This window comes from Caretta caretta, chromosome 2 (assembly GCF_965140235.1).
Source record: "Caretta caretta isolate rCarCar2 chromosome 2, rCarCar1.hap1, whole genome shotgun sequence".
Lineage (NCBI taxonomy): Eukaryota > Metazoa > Chordata > Testudines > Cheloniidae > Caretta > Caretta caretta.
The window spans coordinates 106,468,445-106,494,042 of NC_134207.1; the positions used below are offsets into that span (position 1 = coordinate 106,468,445).

The 25,598-nt window shown below is 40.4% G+C and overlaps 2 protein-coding genes across 4 annotated transcripts; one reads left to right on the forward strand and one right to left on the reverse strand.

Annotated features, from left to right (window-relative positions):
• Positions 1-1,607: 1,607 nt before the first annotated feature.
• ACOT13 (acyl-CoA thioesterase 13) lies at positions 1,608-12,740 on the reverse strand. 3 transcript variants are annotated; one of them, XM_048840012.2, is made up of 3 exons: positions 12,519-12,740; positions 9,206-9,390; positions 1,608-8,701 (listed from the first exon to the last, which is right to left on the reverse strand). In XM_048840012.2, exons 1-3 carry the CDS (start codon positions 12,600-12,602, stop codon positions 8,545-8,547), a joined length of 426 nt encoding a protein of 141 aa, XP_048695969.1. In that variant the 5' UTR covers positions 12,603-12,740; the 3' UTR covers positions 1,608-8,544. The 3 variants fall into 3 exon arrangements, with proteins under 3 accessions (XP_048695969.1, XP_048695971.1, XP_048695970.1); XM_048840014.2 differs by having other exon boundaries at positions 12,524-12,662; XM_048840013.2 differs by having other exon boundaries at positions 12,507-12,640.
• TDP2 (tyrosyl-DNA phosphodiesterase 2) lies at positions 12,739-25,598 on the forward strand. Its single transcript, XM_048840010.2, has 7 exons — positions 12,739-13,451; positions 13,532-13,611; positions 18,288-18,455; positions 20,211-20,302; positions 21,258-21,376; positions 23,553-23,723; positions 24,927-25,598. Exons 1-7 carry the CDS (start codon positions 13,152-13,154, stop codon positions 25,206-25,208), a joined length of 1,212 nt encoding a protein of 403 aa, XP_048695967.2. The 5' UTR covers positions 12,739-13,151; the 3' UTR covers positions 25,209-25,598.

The window sequence follows — 25,598 nt, forward strand, 5'->3', positions numbered from 1 at the left end:
GGCAAAGGATGAGAGTTAGTGAGGGAATTGGTGTTTCTAATTATAGAATCTTTTAACAGTTGTAAAAGAAAATCAAGATACTGGTTTATGAGGACATCTACAGGTTTATCCACAGTGGCCAGATCCTTCATCTTAATTTAAAATTCTGTTACAGAAAGTAATCTGTACTCAATCATATTGCTGTTGTCTTATGGATTTGTATGGGAATCTTACAGATGTACAGGTATCAGACCTACATTATGTGGCAGAGACCTCAATTTAAACAGTAGTATACTCTTAAAACACTGCCTATTCCAAGCTATACACTATTTCTTACACACTTTGATAAATTAAATCTATTATATCACTACCAAGCTTTCAACTTCCTGAGGATGTTGAATTGACAAGTAACATAACTGTAGAAGTTTGTCAGGAAAGGAGAAAGGGAAACAGGTTTTAATAGGTGGGTTGGGATGTCATTGGAGCCTTCTGACTCCCAGGGAAGGATTAGGAGGCTGGCTTCACCCCCCCACCCCCTTCAGTATTTGAGTCTTAAATCTCTTGCTCTGGGAAGAGGATTCACCATCTTTTGTGCCCTTCCCAAGAGGAGAGGAAAGGAGAGACCTCGCATTTAGGAAGGATGTTGAATTTCTCACTGCCTCATTTTGTCAATGTATCTCCAACTATGGAGAACACTGAATATTCTGGTTTTAAAGTTCCCACCCTATGAGAGCAGTTTGTCATTGAGCTATTATTTTTAGGCCATCTTTGGGGTCATATTCTGCTAGAGGTGTGTGTGAGCTGATGCAATCTTCACAACTCTAAAGGGTAGGGTTCATTTTATTAAATCTTTTATGAAGCATAATTGTGCTAACTTAAGTATGTGTAGCAGCTCTGCATAAACACCCAAAACATAGCTTCTTAAAAGGTTGAGCTGTTTAGTTAACATTCTTTGACACATGTACACCTCCCTTGTATGTCCTTAAACAGTCTAATAGGAAAAAGACAGATTCTGTGAGGCTGTTCTCACTACGCACCCTGTATGTTGTAGCAGGAGTCCTACTTGATTCTTGGCAGGAGAATTCTCTTGTGGCTCTTAAGTCTGAATATAATAGGAATTGAAATCTGGGCAGGGATTTGGGTACAACAGAGCAGACTGGTTAGGAGTATCTGTGGTTGGTTCAAGTTTTCCATGCATCTTTGCAGTGGAAAAGGATGCTTGCAGAAGAGGATGCTTACCTACCAACTATGGAATATGAGTTTATGGGGCAATCACTTTATAATGCTCTTAAGCCTCAAAATGCTAAATCTGCACTCCTAACCTACTAAGTAATGTAGTTTTTTGTCCAGCTGAAGAAACCGGTAAGTAGTTACTGTGGCACACCAGCTAGCATGAGGAAATGGTTGCATTTGGGGTGGGAGGGAAGAGTGGGTCTGAGAAGGGGCTGGAGCCAGGAGCTTACTGAAGGTTGAACTAGGTTTTTACGTCTTATCTACCTACTGAATAACTGATACTACTTTATTCCTCCATTATACTTTTAAATAAAATCCATTCCCCAGATCTTTACTAGATTACACTTAAATTGATACATTAAATGATGCATCATACATCAAGCAGTTGTAACACATTTCGGTAATATAACACTTCTGTTTATTAAGCACATGCTTCCAAATGCTCAGAACAATGCTAAACTAACTGGTTTGGCTGAAATTTTACATGCTCGATCTCTGCCTCAGCTTGATTATTGAGCAGAAACACTTTTTAAACCTGTTAACAAGGCTAATGAAAAGGTTGAAAGTTTTGCTAATTTTAACTTTTCAAACAGCTCTGGTAGTTCTGTGGTGTAAAGTAACACTGAAATTAAGCAAGATGATAGTGCTGGGAAGAAGAATGTGCCATTGGCTATCCTTGTGAAAGTCCAGTCTATCTAGTTTTGGTAGTTACAAACCACAGATTTCTACTTGCATAGAGAGCTTATTGGATGCACCTTCATTTTCTGAATTCCAAAGCAATCACATAGAAATGAAATCTTCCTATAGGGTGGGGAGAGACCCAAAATGGAAATACTGGATTGGGAAGAAGATCTGGAGTTCTACTGTAGTACTACTGGCTGGTATTATGTGCACTTCACAACCATTATTACTGAGCAAGGCTTTATATGCTTACACAGTTCTCTAATATGGCGGATACAAGTGTTGTTTACAGTAAAGTTGCCTCAAACAACGTCCTATCCATATGCTTGAGTATGCTGTCTGCAAAAATGGGGCTATTGCTGCATATGCTACCTTAGTTAGGGAAGTGGATTGGACTGAAGTTTGGATCTAAAGGCGGAGGAGGCCTGGAATTACTTCAAGTCAAAGTTGCAGAAACTATCAGAAGCCTACATCTCAAGAAAGGGGAAAAAAATTCATAGGCAGGAGTTGTAGACCAAGCTGAATGAGCAAGCATCTCAGAGAGGTGATTAAGAAAAAACAGAAAGCCTACAAGGAGCGGAAGATGGGAGGGATCACCAAGGAAAGCTACCTTATTGAGGTCAGAACGTGTATGGATAAAGTGGGAGAGACCAAAAGCCATGTAGAGTTGGACCTTGCAAAGGGAATTAAAACCAATAGTAAAAGGTTCAATAATCATATAAATAAGAAAACAAAGAAAGAAGAAGTGGGACCTCTAAACACTGAGGATGGAGTGGAGGTTAAGGATAATCTAGGCATGGCCCAATATCTAAACAAATACTTTGCCTCAGTCTTTAATGAGGAGCTTAGGGATAATGGTAAAATGACAAATGGGAATGGGGATATGGAGGTAGATATTACCACTTCTGAGGAAGAAGCTAACCTCTTAACAGGACTAAATGGGGGGGCCCAAATAATCTTCATTCAAGAATATTAAAGGAACTGGCACCTGAAATTGCAAGCCCAACTAGCAAAATTTTTTAATGAATCTCCAAACTCAGGGGTTGTACCGTATGACTGGAGAATTGCTAACATAGTTCCTATTTTTAAGAAAAGGGGAAAAAAAAGTGATCTGGGTAACTACAGGCCTGGTAGTTTGACATCTGTAGTATGCAAGGTTTTGGAAAAAATTTTGAAGGAGAAAGTAGTTAAGGACATTAAGGTCAATGGTAATTGGGACAAAATACAACATGGTTTTACAAAAGGTAGTTCATGTAAAACCTACCTTCTTTGAGAAGGTAACAGATTTTTTAGACAAAGGAAATGCAGTGGATCTAATTTACCTTGATTTCAGTAAGGTATTTGATACAGTTCCACATGGGGAATTATTAGCTAAATTGGAAAAGATGGGGATCAATATGAAAATTGAAAGGTGGATAAGGAACTGGTTAAAGGGGAGACTACACCAGGTCATACTGAAAGGTGAACTGTCAGGCTGGAAGGAGGTTACTAGTGAAGTTCCTCAGGGATTGGTTTTGGGACCAGTCTTATTTAATCTTTTTAATACTGACCATGGCACAAAAAGTGGGAATGTGCTAATAAAGTTTGTGGATGACACAAAGCTGGGAAGTATTGCTAATACAGAGAGGGATGGGGATATCATACAGGAAGATCTGGATGACCTTGAAAAACTGGAGTAATAGTAACAGGATGAAATTTAATAGTGAAAAGTGCAAGGTCATGCATTTAGGGATTAATAAGACTTTTTTGTTATAAACTGGGGGTTCATCACTTGGAAGTAACAGAGGAGGAGAAGGATCTCGGAGTATTGGTTGATCACAGGATGACTATGAGCTGCCAATGTGATATGGCTATGAAAAAAGCTAATGCGGTCTTGGGATGCATCAGGTGAGGTATTTCCAGTAAAGATAAGGAGGTGTTAGTAGCGTTATACAAGGTACTGGTGAGACCTCATCTGGAATACTGTGTGCAGTTCTGGTCTCCCATGTTTAAGAAGGATGAATTTAAACTGGAACAGGTACAGAGAACAGGGCTACTAGGATGATCCGAGGAATGGAAAACCTGTCTTATGAAGGGAGACTCAGAGCTTGGCTTGTTTAGCCTAACCAAAAGAAGGCTGAGGGGAGATACCAAGGAGGGAGAGGAATTATTTAAGCTCAGTACCAATGTGGACACAAAAACAAATGGATATAAACTGGCCATCAGGAAGTTTAGACTTGAAATTAGATCGTTTCTAACCATCAGAGGAGTGACGTTCTGGAACAACCTTCCAAGGGGAGCAGTGGGGGCAAAACACATCTGGCTTCAAGACTAAGCTTGATAAATTTATGGAGGGGATGGTATGATGGGATAGCCTAATTTTGGCAATTAATTGACCTTTGACTATTAGCGGTAAATATGCCCAATGGCCTGTGATGGGATGTTAGATGGGGTGGGATCTGAGTTACTTCAGAGAATTCTTTCCTGGGTGTCTGGCTGGTGAGTCTTGCCCACATGCTCAGGGATTAGCTGACTGCCAGATTTGGGGTCAGGAAGGAATTTTCCTCCAGGGCAGATTGGCAGAGGCCCTGGGGTTTTTTTGTCTTCCTCTGCAGCGTGGGGCACAGGTCACTTGCTGGAGGATTCTCTGCACCTTGAAGTCTTTAAACCACGATTTGAGGACTTCAGTAGCTCAGACCTAGGTTAGGGGTTTGTTACAGGAGTGGGTGGGTGAGATTCTGTGGCCTGCGTTGTGCAGGTCAGACTAGACTATCATAATGGTCCCTTCTGACCTTAAAGTCTATGATTCTATATGTAACTTGTTGATTCAGTACATTACACAGGATAGTACACCAGCTAATGGAGTTACTCCTTCAGCTCAAATAGTCAAGGTCTGTGCTGTGGCTCTGAAAACCATGGTGTGAATCCCACTGATGAACAATGCAGAGGATCATCTGAGTTCACTTGATATTTTTTCCGTTGAAGGGTCCTGTGGGAAAGAGTATATGATTATGCAATGAAAGGCAGTGTCCTAATGCATATACAAAATGGGAGTAAATTAAGATTGTGTTTAGTGTTTACTTTGAAATGTTAACATTCTTTTTAAACTTTAACTTTTGAGGGTTTTTTATAGTTATATGTATATGGAGAAAGTCCATGTGTCTTGTGCATCAGTGTGTGTGGGAATATGTAAGGTTAACTTTTGTATGTCCACACTGTTAACCAAATGTGCAAACTGTATGGATTAACTATTTCCCTATTTTTAATGGGACCTCGACACTGGGGAGGTCCAAAAATATTATTCTCAATCTTTTGGTGTGTTTGTTATAAACCCAGATAGAGAATAACCTTTTATATTGATATACGAATTTAAACCATTCAGATCTGGCATTTTTCCACTTACTGCTTTGTCATTTTTACTAACATGTGATCTGGTATTTCTATTTCATAGTTACTTGTTACTGCTATTACACTGAGGTATATATGACTAACTTGCACTCAGTTTCTGGTCTCTTTACTCAAAATGATTAGTCCCTTATTTTAAATAATCTCTGTCAATTCAATTGGGGAAACTTATTCAGAGTAGGGATATCAGAAGCTGACTCTGAGTGCAATATAAATAAATGTAAATTCTATTTTATTGAACAGGTTACATGTATAAAGTCAAACTGTCTAAAATATGACATTCACATGGTATGAATGAATAGCTGATATACAGCATCTACCCCCTAGAAAATAATTCTGAATTTTGTCATAATTCCTATAAACATTTATAACAGCATTATAACATAAAGGAAGAATGTAGGTAAGTGAATAAAAATGATCAGACCAAGTGAAACTATTGTGGGCTAATTAGGGGAAAAGAAGTGATGAAAACGAGAGGCTTCATAAGTACAGCCAAAGGGCTTGGATAGCAGTAATCACAAGACAAGTCAGAAAAGCATGAAGAGAACACTAGTGCAGATAAGTTTCTCCATACCTCATTACACATGCTTCTTATTCTAGAGCATAAAACTTCTCCTGATCTGTCTGTATAATAATAGTTCTTCTTCTGTATCCACAGCCATTCACTGTTGCTAGCAATGATTTGTTTCCCTAGAGTTTTACTTCTGCGGAGACCAGAAATGAGTGTTTGAAAGTAAGTAGTCATTAGACAGAAGCCAGTCTCAGGGCAGTAGGTAATTGGCTAGCTGGGTGCATAGACACAAGGACGGTGCAGGCAATCAGAGATCCAGTTATCTAACAGCACTGACTACTCTTCTTTTCCAGTCAGGTGTTGTTTTTCCCCTAAAACTCTCAACACTCAAAACAACATTTCAGGAAACGAGAAGTGCCTTTGACAATCTGCCAGATTGTTCTAAATGGAAGTCTGTTTGTAGTGAGCACTGATTTAACTCTAAATGGCAATGCTTCACATACATTTTTAATCAAATCACTTGACACCCAAAGATGACACTTCACATACTTCTAGTAAGTCTTTCCCTAAAGAAACTAAATATTCTTTTTCAAAAGAAAATGAAAAGGCATGTGTGGCATAAAAAGCTAAATTCATACACCATAACTTTTGAAAGTAATGAGATTCTTAAAAATACTTAATGATTATCTCAGTAAGGTAGTGGAGCATAGCATTGCCTAGTCCTGAAGGTTATCACATGACAATCTAATTCCTGGAGACTTGGCAACCCTGGTCGTGTAAGGGTCTGGTTCTGGCCTACAGACCAAGAGCTGAGAGATTTGAATAGAGAACCTATGAAGTGCAGCACCACCCAACATTTTTAAGCCATCTTCCTCTCCTCCACCCCATTTTCATTTATTAAACGGCATAAACTGTGAGGAATATAAACATTCAAAGATACTTTAAAAATCAGTTAACAGATTCATCTGGCCTGCTTAACAACACTTATGTCCCATTTTCTTAATTATGCAACAGGGACTAAACGCAACATGAACGACTGCATTAGAGTTACAGCAAAAGTAAATGCTAATGGAATGATCCTGCAGTCATTACACAGGATGACTCCCAGTGGAGTCTAATTTCTGTTTCTAAAGCTATGCAGATGCCTTCTGAATACAGACCTGCTCATTCTCTATTCCCTCACCAACATAAGCAGCAATGAAGAAAATGGAAGTTTTGACTGATATGAGGGCAGTGGCTAAACTATTTGCTGCAATAGTTCACCTTATTGATTAATTTTTAACCTTAGTCATAGAGTTGATTAATTTAGTCAACTTTTGCAAATAAAATATTCAGTTCATCACTTCCTCATTATTCACTCATCTACAGCAGTAACAGTATTTGATTCCATGTGGGAAGCGCCTAGGCTTTTATTAGATGGCATGCAGACAGAGCTTGATTTGTTTCAGTGCACAGATAAGGCAATAGCCTATTTAAGACAAAGGTATATAATTACAGAATGGCAGATTTTCTTTCAGTCCGTTAAAACAAAGTGGGTGTAATACTATTCATTAACATTGATTTTCACTAAATGGTTAATGTATGATAGTTCTGTAAATGAAACAGATACTGGTCACTGGAAAAGCTTTTTTTAAAAAATGAATTAAATGGCAAAAATAGGAAAGATTTTTTTCCCCATTTTACTGTATATAAGAAGAAAGCACTGACTGGGTCAATTTGCCTTGGCAAGAATGACAGACTTTTTAAATACAGAGCTATGCCATATTTAAATACATTAATTTTTAAAAAGGAGGTAATGGTCATTTTAGAAAAAGTTAACCCCCTTGCATTTTATATTAAAGAATAAAAAAATGCCAGTGATAACTCTCTAATACAACTACTATTTGACCTCAAACACTTTGACGGTTTTGGCTGCCGCTAAAGTTATTTTGGAAATGTAATTTGCTTCAGAATGGTTTTGAAATTTTCAACACCTCACAACGCTCCTGATTGCATTTTGTGATGCATAATCCCACCCCTAGAGGTCATGAGCCACTGGTTGAGAAACACTGCTCTAGCACAATATAACTATACAACTTTTCACAGAGAAAATAGTTTGTTCATCCGGGCTGATGAGCTTACTTAATGTAGTAGTATGAGAGCTTTTATTAAATGTGTACTTCTTGAATATTTATTGAATTTTTTTAATGAGTTAGGCATTTGCCAGATATAAAGACTTATCTATGTTCTCAATGTATTACATTTCCCATTTGCAAAATATTCTTATTTCAGATTAATAATTTAAAACAGCAATACTAAACTTGTAACACCTGTTACTTTAACACTTGGTAGCATAGGACAAAAAAAAATGCAGTTTGTTAGTTGCTTTAGTTTTTTAAAGGTTATGAACTGACAGCCCTAGAGACTGGAACCATGTTTTCATGAGAGAGGTTCAGAATGGGAGCAGAAAGCTTCCCCACCCAGTCCCACCAGTGAGCCTGAACATTAACCTTATCTTCAGGCACAAAAGAAATACATTGGTCTTCCTGTCTCTTCAGTTTTTGGTCTCTCTACCAAGACTGCAACAAGCTCAGAATTAGTGCCAATTACAATGTGAACACTTGTCCACTAGGAATGGGACTGAGACCAATTCATTTTACGTAGACCTCTTAACTGCCTTCATATCGTGGTGACTTGATACAGCTTAAATTAGAAAAAAAAATTCAATGCTAGCATCTTAAGCACAAACTTTCCTTTTTAGATATAATTTTCTTATATTAATGTCCAAGGTGTTTTGTATGTCTGCCTTGTGCCACAAGCTTTCCCGTTGCCTTGTTTGTTACATCCACGCTGGCAAAGGCAAGACTTCTTCCTTGCTTCAAAATCTGAGCAGTGATCAATATCTCTTCCCCAGTCTTAGCAGCAGACATGTATCTTGAATGAAAAACAGAACAATTGTTTTATACAACAACATGCTACAAATCAGGGAACATTCATCCGTTTAAAATTATTTTTTGAAGGAGCTACCATAGTCAGTTTGTACTTAACCCCTTGCACCTTTTCACAGGCCTGAATCTTGCAGCTTCTCCTCAGGCAGAGCTCACACTGATATTCCCACTGAAATTCCATGCATGAGAAGATTATAGAATTTGGACTTTGTTACATAGAAGTAACTAAGGCATTAAACCAAACATAATAAAAGAGGGAGCTTAAAGAACATTTGACTGCCTCAAACTAGTGTCTCAACCACATGATGATATTCCCAAACAGGATCTATAATGACTTTATTAGAAGTTGTTCTTTCAGAATAGACTGCAGTTTGTCACTAAAGTGGTAGCTAGATCATGGAAAAGAAACTTAGCAGAATCCAGGCCCTGTTAGTAGAACACATCAAACATTAAGATCTAACATTTGACAGTAAGCATGTTCAATACATACGTAATGTTCATATCCACACTGACCCCGGGTATTCCTCTTTCTGTGTACAACAATGCTGCTGTTGACACTACATCTACCAGTGTGGCAGTCAAACCTCCATGCAAGGTGCCACCTCTGTTTGTGTGCTCCTCCTCTATTTTCATTTCACAAACAACCTTTCCAGGAGTTGCAGAAAGAACTGTCATCTGAACAAACAGGAAAGAGGAACAAAATTCTATTAATTCAAAATCTCAAAAAGGGGAAACATACGGACAATTACGAGTCTAGTGACTGCTCTCAAAGTAAACAGACCAACTTGAAAGTAAATCTTGGTTCAGTTTTTAGACTAATGAGGGGAAGAGAAAAATAAAGGATTAAACCATTATGGTTTAAGTGTCAAGCCAGATGTTTCTATAAATCTCCAGTTGCAAATTGTTTCCCTAGGGAAATGTATACCTCCTATAAAAACAAATATGCACATTGTATGCAGTGTTGGGGTAGCCATGTCGGTTCCAGGATACTGGTGAAACAAAATGGGTGAATAATATACCGTTTTCTTTTTAACATCATCTTAATAAAATTCTTAAACCTGTTCTTTTACTGGACCAACTTCACCTAAACAAGAGCTCTGTGTAAGCTCAAAAGCTTGTCTCTCTCACTAACAGAAGCTGGTTCAATAAAAGATATTACCTCACCCATCTTGTGTCTCAAATATGGACACTGTCAGTTTATTGTAATCATCTTGAGATTTCAGTAGTTGCTTGATTCAAACTCTGCTGAACTCTATTAAAAATGGAAAGTTGACTTGTCTGACTTTATACCTGGCTTAAAGCTAATAGAAAGTTACTACTAAGTGTTTGCTTTGATTTTTCCCCACATTGTTGGCTAGCACAGTTGCGTAGCCTCTTGTTGACAGAATGAAAATCAGCAACGTCTGAGTAATCCTTAAAGTGAAGCAACATCAATTTAAATAATGGAACTAAATCAGTATTTTGAAAGGAATACTTTGAAATGTTAGCCCAACATATTCAGGGCTTCACCATGGGAAAATTTACTAGTATAATTACACGAGTATAACTCCCTGTGTTGAACTCTTATTCTGAGAATAAAAATGCCCACATGGGAAGGTATTGAATAACTATAGCAGAATAATTATGTAGGTAAATTTCCCCATGCAGACAAGCCCCAAGAGGCTAGTTAATTGATTCTAATGCATAGAAGTTGTTATTCTACAGCATTTAAAATACATTCTCCTGATTCCAGTTGGAACAACTGAAAATTTTGCATATTACAAAATGAGAACAGTGGACATAAGGTGCCCCACAAAACTGGGAAAAGTACAGTTTCTGTAACTACATTCATCCCTGCAAAATTATTTTTTAAATAAATCATTCAAAGTGGCTTTAGGATGAAATGTCACAGAGGTGGAAATACTAAGTTATTTCAGTAAGAGATTCTTACTATACATTTGGAAGTAGTAATATTTTACTAAAGATGGCATATGTATGTCCTATTTTTGATGAATATATTCATAACATTATCAGTTCACTATTGATTGGTATCACTGAAACAGATTTAAAAAAAACCCCTACAATGGAGTTCCAAGGGTATGTCTGTATTAGAAACATTACAGTGGTGCAGGTGAACCACTGTAGAGAAGACATTTAACTACATCAACTGAAGGAGTTATTTTGTTGCTCTACTAAATCCACCTCTCCGAGAAACAGCAGTTAAGTTGACAGAAAAATTCTTCCATCAATCTAGCGCTGTCTACGCTGGGGATTAGGTCAGTTTAACGATGTCTCTCAGGGTGTGAATTTTTTACACCTCTGATCAGCATAGATAGGTCAACCTAAATTTTAGATGTAGGCCTGGCTTCAGCTACTGCTAGAAAGCCCCTAAACAGAAAGGTATTATAGCTATTGTGAAATAACATTTTAAACAACCTCTCCTGTGTTATTGCCTAGTCTGTTAAAATATAGCACGAAGAGGAGAAGAATACTGATTATGAAAAACCCTAATCTGAACAATCCAAACCATAAGTCGCTCCTGACATTTACAAACGCGTCAGGGGACAACTTATTTTGGAAAGTCAGGGTTCAAGAAAAAGAATTTTACTTTCAGTACAAATGTCAGATAGAGGCCTAAATACAAATTCTGGATATCATGGATTCAGACAGCAGCAGTTTAGAAAGTCAGAATTCCGTCTAAACATTTCATTGCATCCCACCCCCTTTTTCTGTGTACTGGCCAATCAGGAATAGATCCTGCAAACCCTTATTCACAAAAGTAGGCCTAAATCATGCAACTCGTCCCACTGAATTCTCATGTAAGGAAGCAGTACTCATGTGAGAGCTTGCAGGATCATACTTTTTGGCCTCAATTTTGCAATTGCATCTCCTAGAATGGACAGGCCCCTACTACAACCCTATGGATTTAAACTGAGAAGATCCAACTGGGATTTTAGTTTGTAAGTCTCTCAAGACAGTGACTTTGTGCTGCATATATATATAGGTTTAGAACGGTGGTTTTCAACCTTTTTTCATTAGTAAACCTCTAAAAAATTTAAAATGGAGGTACAGACCCCTTTAGAAATCTTAGGTGTAGTCTGCAGACCATGGGTTTTAAAACACTGTTCTATGGTAATGGCAACCATTTGCTGACTCCTTAGACATAGCCTATGGACCCAGAAGGGTCTATGGACTACAGGTTGAAAACCACTGACTTAGATGGATTAGATTTTTACTGATAAAATATTTCCATCCATAATAATCAAAATGTACAGACAAGTAAAGCAAGAAAAATGCGGATAGAGAATTTAGAGTATGATTTCAGGTTATTTACTTTCCATACTTTGACATGTTTTGTTGACATGTGCTTTAACTTTTTGAATCTCAACAGCTACATTAAATAATCATTGTTTAATCGCCCCCAGAATTTTCCCACAACTGTGCAAATTTAAATATAGAAAGATGCTTTAAAATAAACATTGACAGTATCCATCAAAATTATACAAAAAAAATCGAATTCTGCCAAACCTACATATGTATATGTTTAATATCTACACACCAACTGCTGATACACTCTGGAGGATGCACTCCTCATATAACAAAAAGAAAAGGAGTATTTGAGCATAAGCTTTCATGAGCTACAGCTCACTTCATTGGATGCACGAAAGCTTAGGCTCAAATAAATCTGTTAGTCTCTAAGGTGCCACAAGTACTCCTCGCTTCTTTTGCGAATACAGACTAACACGGCTGCTACTCTGAAACTCCTCACAGAACAAAAGCTACGCAAGTGCCAAGCATCAATCCATTCCTACCTACAACTATACCTTACTTAACACCCGATCAAAGTTGGATGAGCTCAGCAAGACTTTCATCATCTCCCGGAAGGAGTGGATCGTGAAGGAGGTCATGGTTTAAAGGCTGGTGGCGACGTCCCTCTTCCGCAGAGAGCGCGGCGTGGGGCACCTGCTCCAGGCGGCGGGGAAGAGTCCCCCGGAACCGGGCGCACCGAGTGAGTTCTGCGGGGCTGGGAGCAGCTGCAGCAACAAGAGGCTGGGTGACCTTCAAAACACGCAGCACGAGAAGGGGGCGAGGCTGGGCTGGCCTGGCCCCGCCCCGCGCCGCCCCGCGCGCTCTCCCTGGCCCTCTCCCGGGGCCACAGTAGCCTGGTTCCACCCCGCCTCGATTTACCACGTTCCACAGGCCGAACGTTCGCGGCCCTTCTGACCCACGTTCACGTAGGTCACGCGCGCGCGCCCCACGCGGGGCTCGCGGGACCCCCCCTCCTCCCCCCGTGAGGCGGGGCTTGAGCTCGCTGCCCCCTTCACCCCTCCCCCCCGCAACGCTGCCCTCGGAACGTGCGTCCGCTAGTAGGGCCGCTGGGATTGGGTGAGTGCTGCGCAGGCGCGCTGCTCGGGGGTGGCCGGTAGGGCGGGGCAGGGCAGCCCGCGAGCGGAGCCATGGAGGGCGGGAGCGCAGCGGAGGGGCTGCTCGAGGAGCGGCCCCAGGAGGAGACGGTGCCGCAGCCGGAGGAGGCGGAGGCGCTGCCCCGGCCCGAGGAGGCGGCGCGGCCCCGGCCCAGGCCCCGAGAGGAAGAGGAGCAGGAGGAGGCGGCGCTGCCCCGGCCCCAGGAGCAGGAGGAGGCGGCGCAGCCCCTGGCGAAGCGCAGGAAGCTCCTGTGCGCCGAGTTCGCCTCCATCACCGGCAGCGACCTGGCCCTGGCTCGCTGCTGCCTGGCGGACAACGACTGGCACATGCAGGTAGGGCCCGGGCGCGGGACGGGCTGTGGGCTGCTGCTGCTGCTGCGCCGGGCCCTCACTCCCGTTCCTTTGCTTTCCAGAGGGCGCTGAACTCCTACTTCGAGCCGCCCGTGGACCAGCGAGACGTGGGCGGGAGGACCCGCGCCCCGCCGGACACCTGGTGAGCGACGCCGCGGGCGGGGGGGGACTCAAGCTCGCAGGGAAGGCGGTAGCCGGGCCCCCGGCCCAGCGCCCCCGTCGTCTGCCTCCCTCCCCTCTTGGCCAGCACCTTGCAGCCGCAGGGGAGGCCCCGCGGCTCCGCTTTGCTAGCGTTGCTGATGCTGCTCGTCCCCCGCTGTGAAGCTCCTTCCCAAAGGCGAGGGGCGTCTCAAGATCCACCCCCGTGTGAATCTCTCACCCTCTGATTGCCCTCCTCCCGCCCCCACCGCGTCTGTGCATCCTGTGTCTGTCTGTATGCTGTCTGCTGGTAAACTGGGTTTGTTTCATGTGTCCCTGCGCTACAGCATGTGTGCGGACTGTCTTAAAGTCATAGAAGATTAGGGTTGGGAGAGACCTAAGCAGGTCATCTAGTCCAACCCCCTGCTCAAAGTAGGATCAATTCCAGCCAGGGCTTTGTCAAGCCAGGCCTTAAAAACCTCTATGGAGGGAAATTCCACCACCTCCCTAGGTAACCCGTTCCAGTGTTTCACCACCTTCCTAGTGAGAAAGTTTCATAATAGGCAACCTAGAGCTCCCCCACTGCAACTTGAGACCATTACTCCTTGTCCTGTCATCTGGTACTACTGAAAACAGCCGAGCTCCATCGTCTTTGCAACCCACCTTCAGGTAGTTGAAGGCTGCTGTCAAATCCCCCCTCTCTCGTTTCTTCTGCAGACTAAATAAGCCCAGTTCCCTCAGCCTCTCCTTGGAAGTCATGTGCCCCAGCCACCTAATAATTTTCACTGGACTCTCTCCAATTTGTCCACATCCTGTCTGTAGTGGAGAGCCCAAAACTGGACACAATACTCCAGATGTGGCCTCACCAGTACCAAATAGAGGGGAATAATCACTTCCCTCAATCTGCTGGCAGTGCTCCTACTAATGCAGCCCAATATGCTGTTAGCTTTCTTGGCAACAAGGGCACACTGTTGACTCATATACAGCTTCTCGTCCACTGTAATCCCCAGGTCCTTTTCTGCAGAACTGCCACTTAGCCAGTCAATCCTCAGCCTGTAGCGATGTCTGGGATTCTTCTGTCCTAAGTGTAGGACTCTGCACTTGTCCTTGTTGAACCTCATCAGATTTCTTTTGGCCCAATCCTCCAATTTGTCTACGTCCCTCCGGACCCTATCCCTACCTTCCAGCATATCTGCCAGCTTAGTGTCATCCATGAACTTGCTGAGGATACAATCCATCCCATCATCTAGATCATTAATGAAGATGTTGAACAAAACTGACCCCTAGGGCACTCTGCTTGATCCCAACTTCCAACTAGACATTGAGCCGTTGATGACTACCCGTTGAGCCTGACGATCTAGCCAGCTTTCTATCCACTTTATAGTCCATTCATCTAATCCGTGCTTTTTTTAAAACTTGCTGGCAGGAATACTGTGGGAGACTGTATCAAAAGCTTTGCTAAAGTCAAGGTATATCACGTCCACCACTTTCCCGATATCCACAAAACCAGTTATCTCCTCATAGAAGGCAATCAGGTTGGTCAGGCACATAGGTCATTACTTTAATTATGTCAATCTAAATTCATTTAAGAGGTTATCCCAGTGTAACTTTCCCATGTAGACAAAGCCTGATACATTTTTGCTAAAATTTCTCAATATCAGTTCAGTGTTAGACTAGTGTAGATGGAGCACAGGTTGACAACTGGAGCACAGCATGCACTTAGCTTCCACTAGTGGGACTGAATTGGGAAATCTTAATAGAAATATCTTACTGTAGACATAGTCTATGTCTGGGATAGCCTCCCTCTTCCAAGTCCTTTTAGAAAATATACTGCTTTGGTTAGCTTTCCACTACTAAGTAAACACCCATGTTTTTATAGCTACATTAAAATGATGATGTGAGTTCACATTATAGTATAACCATAAAATTTCATCTTGGCAGGGAAGTCTTGGAAATGCACGCCCATTATAGCTCTTATTTACTTTGTTATATCCCTAGAGCACCCACAACCCCGGTCTCTTTTTGTGCACTTTAGATTGAAGCTCCTTAAGGCATGGATCTTATCATCTTGTCTTTAAAGCACTAAGCTTGGCAGCAGTGCATAACTTACTAATGTTTAAAAGTTGTAGAGAGGAAGTATTTTGGTTAGAGGTCCTATCTTCACAATTTCAAAGTAACAGCCGTGTTAGTATGTATTCGCAAAAAGAAAAGGAGTACTCGTGGCACCTTAGAGACTAACCAATTTATTTGAGCATAAGCTTTCGTGAGCTACAGCTCACTTCATCGGATGCATACTGTGGAAAGTGTAGAAGATCTTTTTATACACACAAAGCATGAAAAAATACCTCCCCCCACCCCACTCTCCTGCTGCTAATAGCTTATCTAAAGTGATCGCTCTCCTTACAATGTGTATGATAATCAAGTTGGGCCATTTCCAGCACAAATCCAGGGTTTAACAAGAACGTCTTGGGGGGGGGTAGGAAAAAACAAGGGGAAATAGGTTACCTTGCATAATGACTTAGCCACTCCCAGTCTCTATTCAAGCCTAAGTTAATTGTATCCAATTTGCAAATGAATTCCAATTCAGCAGTCTCTCGCTGGAGTCTGAATTTGAAGTTTTTTTGTTGTAATATCGCAACTTTCATGTCTGTAATCACGTGACCAGAGAGATTGAAGTGTTCTCCGACTGGTTTATGAATGTTATAATTCTTGACATCTGATTTGTGTCCATTTATTCTTTTACATAGAGACTGTCCAGTTTGACCCTCTGATAGTGTGGCTGATGTTATTAGGCCCCTTACAACTACAATACCCACCTGTGGAAGTGAAGAAACAGATTGATAGAGCCAGAAGAGTTCCCAGAAGTCACCTACTACAGGACAGGCCTAACAAAGAAAATAACAGAACACCACTAGCCGTCACCTTCAGCCCCCAACTAAAACCCCTCCAATGCATTATTAAGGATCTACAGCCTATCCTGAAGGATGACCCAACACTCTCACAAATCTTGGGAGACAGGCCAGTCCTTGCCTACAGACAGCCCCCCAACCTGAAGCAAATACTCACCAGCAACCACATACCACACAACAGAACCACTAACCCAGGAACCTATCCTTGCAACAAAGCCCGTTGCCAACTGTGCCCACATATCTATTCAGGGGACACCATCACAGGGCCTAATCACATCAGCCACACTATCAGAGGCTCGTTCTCCTGCACATCCACCAATGTGATATATGCCATCATGTGCCAGCAATGCTCCTCTGCCATGTACATTGGTCAAACTGGACAGTCTCTACGTAAAAGAATAAATGGACACAAATCAGATGTCAAGAATTATAACATTCATAAACCAGTCGGAGAACACTTCAATCTCTCTGGTCACGCGATTACAGACATGAAAGTTGCAATTCTTCAACAAAAAAACTTCAAATCCAGACTCCAGCGAGAAACTGTTGAATTGGAATTCATTTGCAAATTGGATACAATTAACTTAGGCTTGAATAGAGACTGGGAGTGGCTAAGTCATTATGCAAGGTAACCTATTTCCCCTTGTTTTTTCCTACCCCCCCCCCCCAGACATTCTCGTTAAATCCTGGATTTGTGCTGGAAATGGCCCACCTTGATTATCATACACATTGTAAGGAGAGTGATCACTTCAGATAAGCTATTAGCAGCAGGAGAGTGGGGTGGGGGGAGGTATTTTTTCATGCTTTGTGTGTATAAAAAGATCTTCTACACTTTCCACAGTATGCATCCGATGAAATGAGCTGTAGCTCACGAAAGCTTATGCTCAAATAAATTGGTTAGTCTCTAAGGTGCCACAAGTACTCCTTTTCTTTTTATGTTCACAATAAGTTTATGCCTAAACAGTATGATTAAATCCCATCGTGTCCCTAACTTTCCTAAAAGACCATTTGATCTTGTCTTGCCAGTTTTGATGGGGACAAGCTGTGCTACAGCTTTTTTTCTTTACTACAGGAACTTGAATTGGAGCACACCTCTTTAACAAGGTTTTGAGCATAGTTTGCTCCCAATCACACAGGAAAACTCAAGTCATATGGCAATATAGTCTGTGTACTACATTGTAGAAGCATGCTGGTAAATCTTAGTAAAGTCTGTAGTGTAGACCAGGCCTAAGCTTTGAAACACTGAAGACTGGGGTGCTTCTTCCCAAAGAAATATGGCAAAATAGACAGTCATTAATATTTTAGAGGAGGTGTACACAGACAGAGGAATCAAAGTAGTTTCAGAACACAGACATATAAAACGAGGTGACCATTATTTCTTTTTCTGGTATGAAACCTGCTCAGATTCTTTCATGTATCCTGAGATTCGCCTTGGTGATTAAAAGGTTTGGAGAGAATTTAAATTAGTTGTGTTAAGCTGGTTTAATTTAAATCAGAATCAAGCCCTTTGTCTTGTGTCTGCAATGAAAAAGAAAAACATTAATTACAGCTACATACTAACCGCACCATGTGATTGTTGCATATGTTCTCAGTCAATGTATTTATTTTAGATGTTTTAAAATTAGAGAGTAATTTATGTTAATTTTTGCAGTATGTTCAATAATAGGTTTTTAGTTGGGGAGGTCTAAAAATGTTCTGCTTTAGAAGATGGACGTTACTCCAGGGGAATGCTCAGTTTACTGAATGCAAAAATTTTAAATATTCTTTCTAGTATTGACCTGACTGCTGATGTTACTACTAGTAGTGCTGGAGTGAACAATGCAGACTGCAGGCAACAAGAAGATGACAGCAGGTTCTCTTTACTTACCTGGAATATTGACGGTCTGGATCTAGGAAATCAAGACGACAGAGCTAGAGGAGTCTGCTCTTATTTAGCATTGTAAGTATTATCTCCTTTATAAGTCAGTTTAATATTTAGACTCGTAACTATCGTATCTTATTTTAAGAGTCTATAGGATGTATACCCCCAAAGTATCCAAGCACCAAATACAGAAATACTATAATACAGAAACTTCATAATGTGTGTAATCCTAAACTAGCTTAACTAAAAGCTGTGATTTGGTTGGCCAAAAGAGGTTCTGAACCTAATCTCCCAATATATGCAAGCTTTGGTACTAAAAGCCTTTTCGCCAGATAGTCACTGTAACATATAACTTTTTTTTTAAATAAGCATAATTGATATTAAATGTCTAGCTATAGTAATGAGTCAGGAGGTTGTGGGATTGAAATAATAGATTATAACATCAGGAAATGCAAATGCTGTGCTTCCAGTGACAGTATTAACTTGACTCTGTTGCACAACTTGCATTATTTTATGGTGTGTAGTTTAAGACAAAGCACAAAAAGATCACTCACAAAAGGAAAAACAGAAATACAAAATCCTGATTACAAATAAAGTGGCTGAGTTGACATTACTGTTTTCTTGTTTCCATATTACTTGTACTTTGAACTGTGAATCTGAACATGGGGGTTGCATTTATTTTCCATATTCTTTTAAAAATGTTATCAACTAAATAGTCTCATTGCATTGGAGACATTTATTCTTTGCTGAGGTGTGTGGGGTTGGGAACAGAGAGTTCCCAACTTAAAAATGCTGCTGTTCAACAGTCTTCAGTTGGTCTGTTGTGATGGCTTTGCAGTGGATAACTTTACAACCGTTTGTGTAAAATGCAAACCTAAAATTTGCAGAATAGGTAGAATGCAGTAAAAATTGTGAAGATGCACTAAAACTGCTGAGTTGATGACTTTTCTTAGTTAAATCAGTGCAAACCCATAAAATGGATGGATTACACTCAAACAGGTGTGATCCTTGCCTGTAATCGTTTAGCTTAATATTGTAATTTAGCAGTGCAAACTAAACCAATTTAAACAAATGTTAACCCTTTAGATACATTTAAATTGGTTTATCAGATCAGTTTTAAATTGATAATTAAACTGGTGCAATTTTTCGTGAATAGACAAGGCCCTATGTTTTTCCTTCATGCAAATTATCCCAGTACCAAACCCTGTACTTGCTCGGAGCATGTTTACATAAAAATGGTGACAAGCTGCTGCTGCCTGTGTCCTGTCTACATGAATGCTTCCAGTGTCACTAGCAACAGGAGAGCCACCGATAGTAGTGCAACAGAAGTAGATCTTTAAAAAAGGTCTAGCATAGACAAGGCTAAGGAGAACAATTGTCCTTTTACCTGTCAGTCTGGACAGGGAGATTGGGGGGGTGTTATCACAAAGGTGATAGGTCTTAATTGGACTCTCCTAGAAATCTTAGGGCTTCTAAATGTGCTCTGAAGCTATATTTTCAGTCACTAACTTAAATTCCCCCACGTGCATAAAATTAGACACCTGCATAATTGTTTTCGAGATCCAGATCTATGTGAGGAAATTAGGCCCCCCTATTAGTAACTTGTTGGTAAAATACAGATTTGAATCTTTTTTTCCCCTCCAAATTTGGTGGCATTTTTACATGCCAACAGATGTGACAGAGCTTCTTTGGAAACCATCATAGGCACTCCACATGTTTAAAAAAACCCCAGCCCTACACCCAAAACCTTACTCTGTTTACATTTGGCATTACAATGTGAAAAACTGTGTCTGCTTTAAAAGTTATATTGTAAACTTGTCTTGCTGATTTCAGATACAGTCCAGATGTGGTGTTTTTACAGGAGGTTATTCCACCATACTTCAGTTACCTACAGAAGAGAGCAGTCAGTTACACAATCATTCCAGGTAAAAAATGAAGGCCTAAAAATTTGAGAAATCTGGTTCAAATGGATAGAAGAAACACAAAAAAAAGTTATTGTTTTCTACTCACTAGCTTGTTAATACCCCTCTGACCATTGGTAGAAGTTGAAAGGAAAAAGGAGGGGAAGGAATCAGTGAAATGGATTTCCTTGGCTTCTAAACTCTGGAATCCAGTTTGATGCAAATTATAAATGAACATATTAACTGTCACTTTCTTCTAGCTTTTTTCTTTTAGAAAGACAGACTTTAAGATTAAGGACAGAGTTAAAATTAATTCATTTTTCTGATCCTTCACTATTACTGAAAATAGCTACATGTTGTATGGATTAGGATAAGAAATGTGCAACCTGAAAAGATCTCTGTGAAAATATATACTGTATATGCTCGTTGATTAGCCCATTCATTTATAAGCTGACCCCCCAAGATGGATAGGTAAAAATAGTAAAAACTGTATGACCCTTTCATAAGCTGACCCTATATTTCAGGGGTTGGCAAACTTTGGCGCCCGGCCCGTTAGGGTAAGCCGCTGGCGAGTTGGGACGCTTTGTTTACCTGGAGCGTTCACAGGCACAAAGCCCCTCAGCTCTCTGTGGCCGCAGTTCACCGTTCCCAGCCAATGGGAGCTGCGGGAATTGGCTTGCCACTTCCCGCAGCTCCCATTGGCTGGGAATGGTGAACTGCAGCCACAGGGAACTTAGGGGCTCCAGGTAAACAAAACGACAATGTATTAGATATTCAATTCAGTGATTTTCATAGAGTTTAAAATCATCAAATTTTGGTGTAGGCCCGTTTATAAGCCGACTCCCGCTCTTTGATGCGTCATGTTTTTACCAAAAATATTTGGCTTATTAACGAGTATATATGGTAATTCTTCTATATGAAGGGATGGGTGAATATGGTGCATACAGCACTGAACTTTTCTTTCCTTATTCCTCTTTAGGTAATATAGATGGTTATTTCACTGCCATAATGCTGAAAAAATCAAGAGTGAAGTTTTTAAGGCAAGAAATAATACCTTTCCCAACAACCTCCATGATGAGAAACCTATTAGTTGTGCATGTAAGTGGGTCACTATATATTACAAAGCAGTTGAATGTCTAATTTAAGGTGACAAATGTTTTAGTCTGGAGTTAAGTTTGTAAATATGGGTACTAATTTGAAGGGAAAAAGCATCAACAGATCATTATAATTTAAGAGAAAAAATAACTTGAAAAGTAGGGCATTTAGATTTGAAGTCTCCAATAAAAACACTAGAAAGGATGCATCAAACAATTTTATTTGTACTCTTACACATATCCACGCTCTTACCAAATCATGCTACCCCCAACAAATGTGTGTATATAAGTCACATTACTCCATTCTCCTGTACCATTCTCAACCCACCATGTGTCACCTACTCAGAGATTATCCCTCACTTCACCCTCCCACAACAAGAGAGACCTTCAGTATTGTACCTCTTAGATCTTTGGTATGCATATCAAACCTATGAAATTCCAGTGCACCTTCTCATTAGATTTTCTCCGCATCAGACACACTAGTTGTTGTTTAACTATTTAAATGGTTACCACAGGACAGGAGTTTGAGTCTGTTCTGCTGCGGGACTTCTTAAACCTCAAATACTCTTGCCATTAGCCTGAGTAAGCCAAGAATAGGTACAGATTAAGTTGTCCACAACTGCTGGTAGAACTGCAAAGTATACAAGGTCTGATATGTCCCCAGCTGCAATATGCAGTAGTGTTGTAGCTGTGTTGGTCCCAGGATATTAGACAGACAAGGTGGCTGTGGTAATATCTGTTAGACCAACTTCTGTTGGTGACAAAGACAAGCTTTCAAGCTTATGCAGAGCTCTTCAGGTCTGGAAAATATACTCAAAGGGTATGTCTGCATTGCAATTAAAAACCTGTGGCTACCCAGTGCCAGCTGACTCAGACTTGCAGGGCTTAGGCTGCATGGCTGTTTAGTTGTGGTGTAATTTGGGCTCAGACTGGAGCCAGGGCTCTAGGACCCTTCAAGGTGGGAGGATCCCAGAGCTTGGGCTGGAGCCAGAGCCTGAATGTCTACATCTCAACTGAACAGCCCTTAGCCTGAGCCCAAGTAAGCTGGTATAGGCCAGCCATGGTTTTTAATTGCAGTTTAGACATACTCGGAATGTCATAGCTAAATACAAGGTGGCACAGATTGTTTAGCATAGGCGGTTAACATGTATTTCAAGGTGAAGTGACCTGTTGTTACCCCTTCAGACATAGGAGGGAAAGGAAGGGTGGGGGATAGGCAGCAGGAGGGGGGCAGGTTGTTGGTGAGTTATAGATATTGTAATAAGATATAAATCCAGTGTCCATGGTTCAGTCTGTGATTTTTAGTGTCTAGCAAAGTTATGCTGCAGTGGTTTTTACCAGACCACCAAAGTAAAGGGTTTAGCCGTCATACTTGCCAGACATGAACTTTTTACACAGAGGGAGCATAGAATAGTAGGAAAAGAAGGGCAAAGTTAGATTATTTGGGATACCTTCTCTGCATTTGTATACTTTAAGAAAACCAAAACCACCCAGATAATGTGAACTAAACCTAAACTTTTGACTTTCCAGATATGCAAGTGTGTTGTTTTTTTTAAAAATACATCTTGTTAATATTTCCCCTTCAGTTACTGATGCATATTTACAACCTTTCTATCTTTCAAATAGTTATATATATACACCTCAGACTTTTCAAAAAAAAAAATTCTATCTTCGTATAAGATAACACATATTAAATTTTGGGGAGACTTGTTTCACTTGGGTTGAAGTAGAGGTCAGCATTGGCTTTTTAACTGAAAGCCACTTCCAGTCTTAAGCTTAGAGTGGTTAGCATGGCTCTGGAATAAAAAGTTGAAAATTCTGCCCTCATAAAGGAACTTTAAAAAAGGATGCCCTTGTCCTGCTCAGCAAAATGTCCTGAAAGATTTTAGGGTGCGGAGTATTTCTTGCCATATATAAGCTGTGAACTGAACCGGATTTGAATTCTTAGTTAAAAATCAACGTTTAAGCCTGCTGCTAGTGGCACATTCACTGTCAAAAACCTCACTTATGACAGCAGAATTAGAGAGGCCCAATATCAAGTTGTAAATCACTTCTATCCTGTATAATAGCAGTTTTAACAAGCAGAAGAATGTTCCTGTTCAATATTTGAACAGTATGTTTTGTCTTTGGCCTTCAACTGTATTCCACGGTGTATGGTTTAATATTTCTTTGTCTAACAGGTGAATATATCTGGTAATGAACTCTGCCTTATGACTTCCCATCTAGAGAGCACAAAAGGTCATGCCAAGGAACGCCTAAATCAACTGAGGCAGGTGTTAAAGACAATGCAGGAGGCATCAGAGTCAACTACCATTATATTTGGAGGGGATACAAACCTAAGAGATCATGAGGTGAATAGCAGTAAACCGCTTAGAATTATTTTGAGAACAAACCACCATTTTGAACTCTGTTGGGGGGTTTCCTCCTTTTTATAGGATACAGTGACTTTTCCCACAAATCAGTTATACATAACAGAGATGTTGAGCTTTCTACACTCAAACATGCACAGGTGTGCCATCTAAGGTATTTCTGCACAGCAAAGAAAAACCCACGGCTGGCCTATGCAGGCTGACAGAACTCGGCCTGTGCAGGCTGTTTCATTGCTGTGTAGACTTCTGGGCTCAGGCTGGAACCCAAGCTCTGGGACCTTCCCACCTCATAGGGTGCTATTGCCTGGGCTCTAGCTGTAGCCCAGACATCTACACAGTAATGAAACAGGGCCGAGTAGGTTGGCATGGCCAGTGAGGAGTGTCTAGCTGCTGTGTAGACATACCTGTAGCAACCCCATCCATTAAGTGAAAAAGTGAAACTGGGACAAGTGAGGTTGCTGCCTAGTAGATGACGTTTAGGCTTGATTGTGCATGTCTACTTTGGAGCAATGTTACAGCTGAAGTGACATCAAAATTAAAAGAGATGGTGGTTTTTCCTCCCCAATTGGCTTTGTGTTGCTCCTCTAAAGAAATACACAGAGTCTATGTGAAAGCTGTAATCTTCAGAAATAACCTAATTCTGGGTGCCACATTTTTAGTTGCCCAACTTTGGAAATCTAGCACTCAATTTTCAGAGATGCTGAGCACTGACACTTCAAGTTGAAATTAGCAAGAGCTTTGGTACTCAATACTTCTGGAAAGTCAGATCCTATGTGTTTAACTTGGAGCAACTGAAAATGGAGGGACTGAAAATAAGGTCACTTCTGAAAAATTGGTTACCAGGGTTCCAACTGAGGGTGTTAAGTATTACTAAAGACCCAGTCTTGCATGATCAGGTTTAATCACTTAAAAATGCAGTGGTTTCTTACACACACTTTGATTTGGGAAGTGCAACATGAACAGTCAGTCTTAGGTGGTTTATATTTTTATATATTTCTTAAATTCTTAAGGGGCTATCCTATTTTAAATAGTGTTTAAATAGTTGTGATTTCCTGTTGTAGCTGTTGCTGTGCAGAAAAACAATGTGCTGTAATATCTAAATTCTAGGTTCAGCAAATGATTGTCATGCATATTACATTAAAGGCATTAGCGGGTATAATGTTGTTCCATTTTTTCTCTCTTTAGGTTACTCAAGTAGGTGGCTTACCTAACAATATTTTGGACATATGGGAATTTTTGGGCAAACCAGGGCACTGCCGTTATACATGGGACACAAACTGCAATTCTAACCTGGATGCAAGTTACAAATGTAAGTTCCGATTTGATCGCATATTCTTCCGAACTGCAGCAGAAGGGGGACAAATTATTCCACGGAGTTTGGACTTAATTGGACTAGAAAAATTAGACTGTGGTAGATTTCCCAGCGATCACTGGGGTCTTCTGTGTGATTTTGATGTGATACTGTAAAGAAAACAAAGCTTTTAAAGTCTATGTATCGTTGCAAAAGCTCTTAAATCTTTTAACCTTTGGATTTCACAAAAATTTAATTCTAAATTTACATAAGATTTATTTTACAATTCTAAGGAGTTACCCACTCATTTAACATTTGCTGGGAGGTCTGCAGAGTAAAAAGCCAAAACCTTTTTATTTTCTTTGTATGCATTCTAGCCGACTTTTTAAAAATGTATTTTAATGTCGCATAAAGCACAGAAATACAAAACAAAATCCATTTTTAAATGGGAGAGAGAAAACAATCTCAAATATAATCCATCAAAGAATTAAAACATAGTCATTCACGCTCTTTTTCTTTTATCACTTTTTGTTGTAGTAGTCTCAATAAATATTGATTGTAAATTT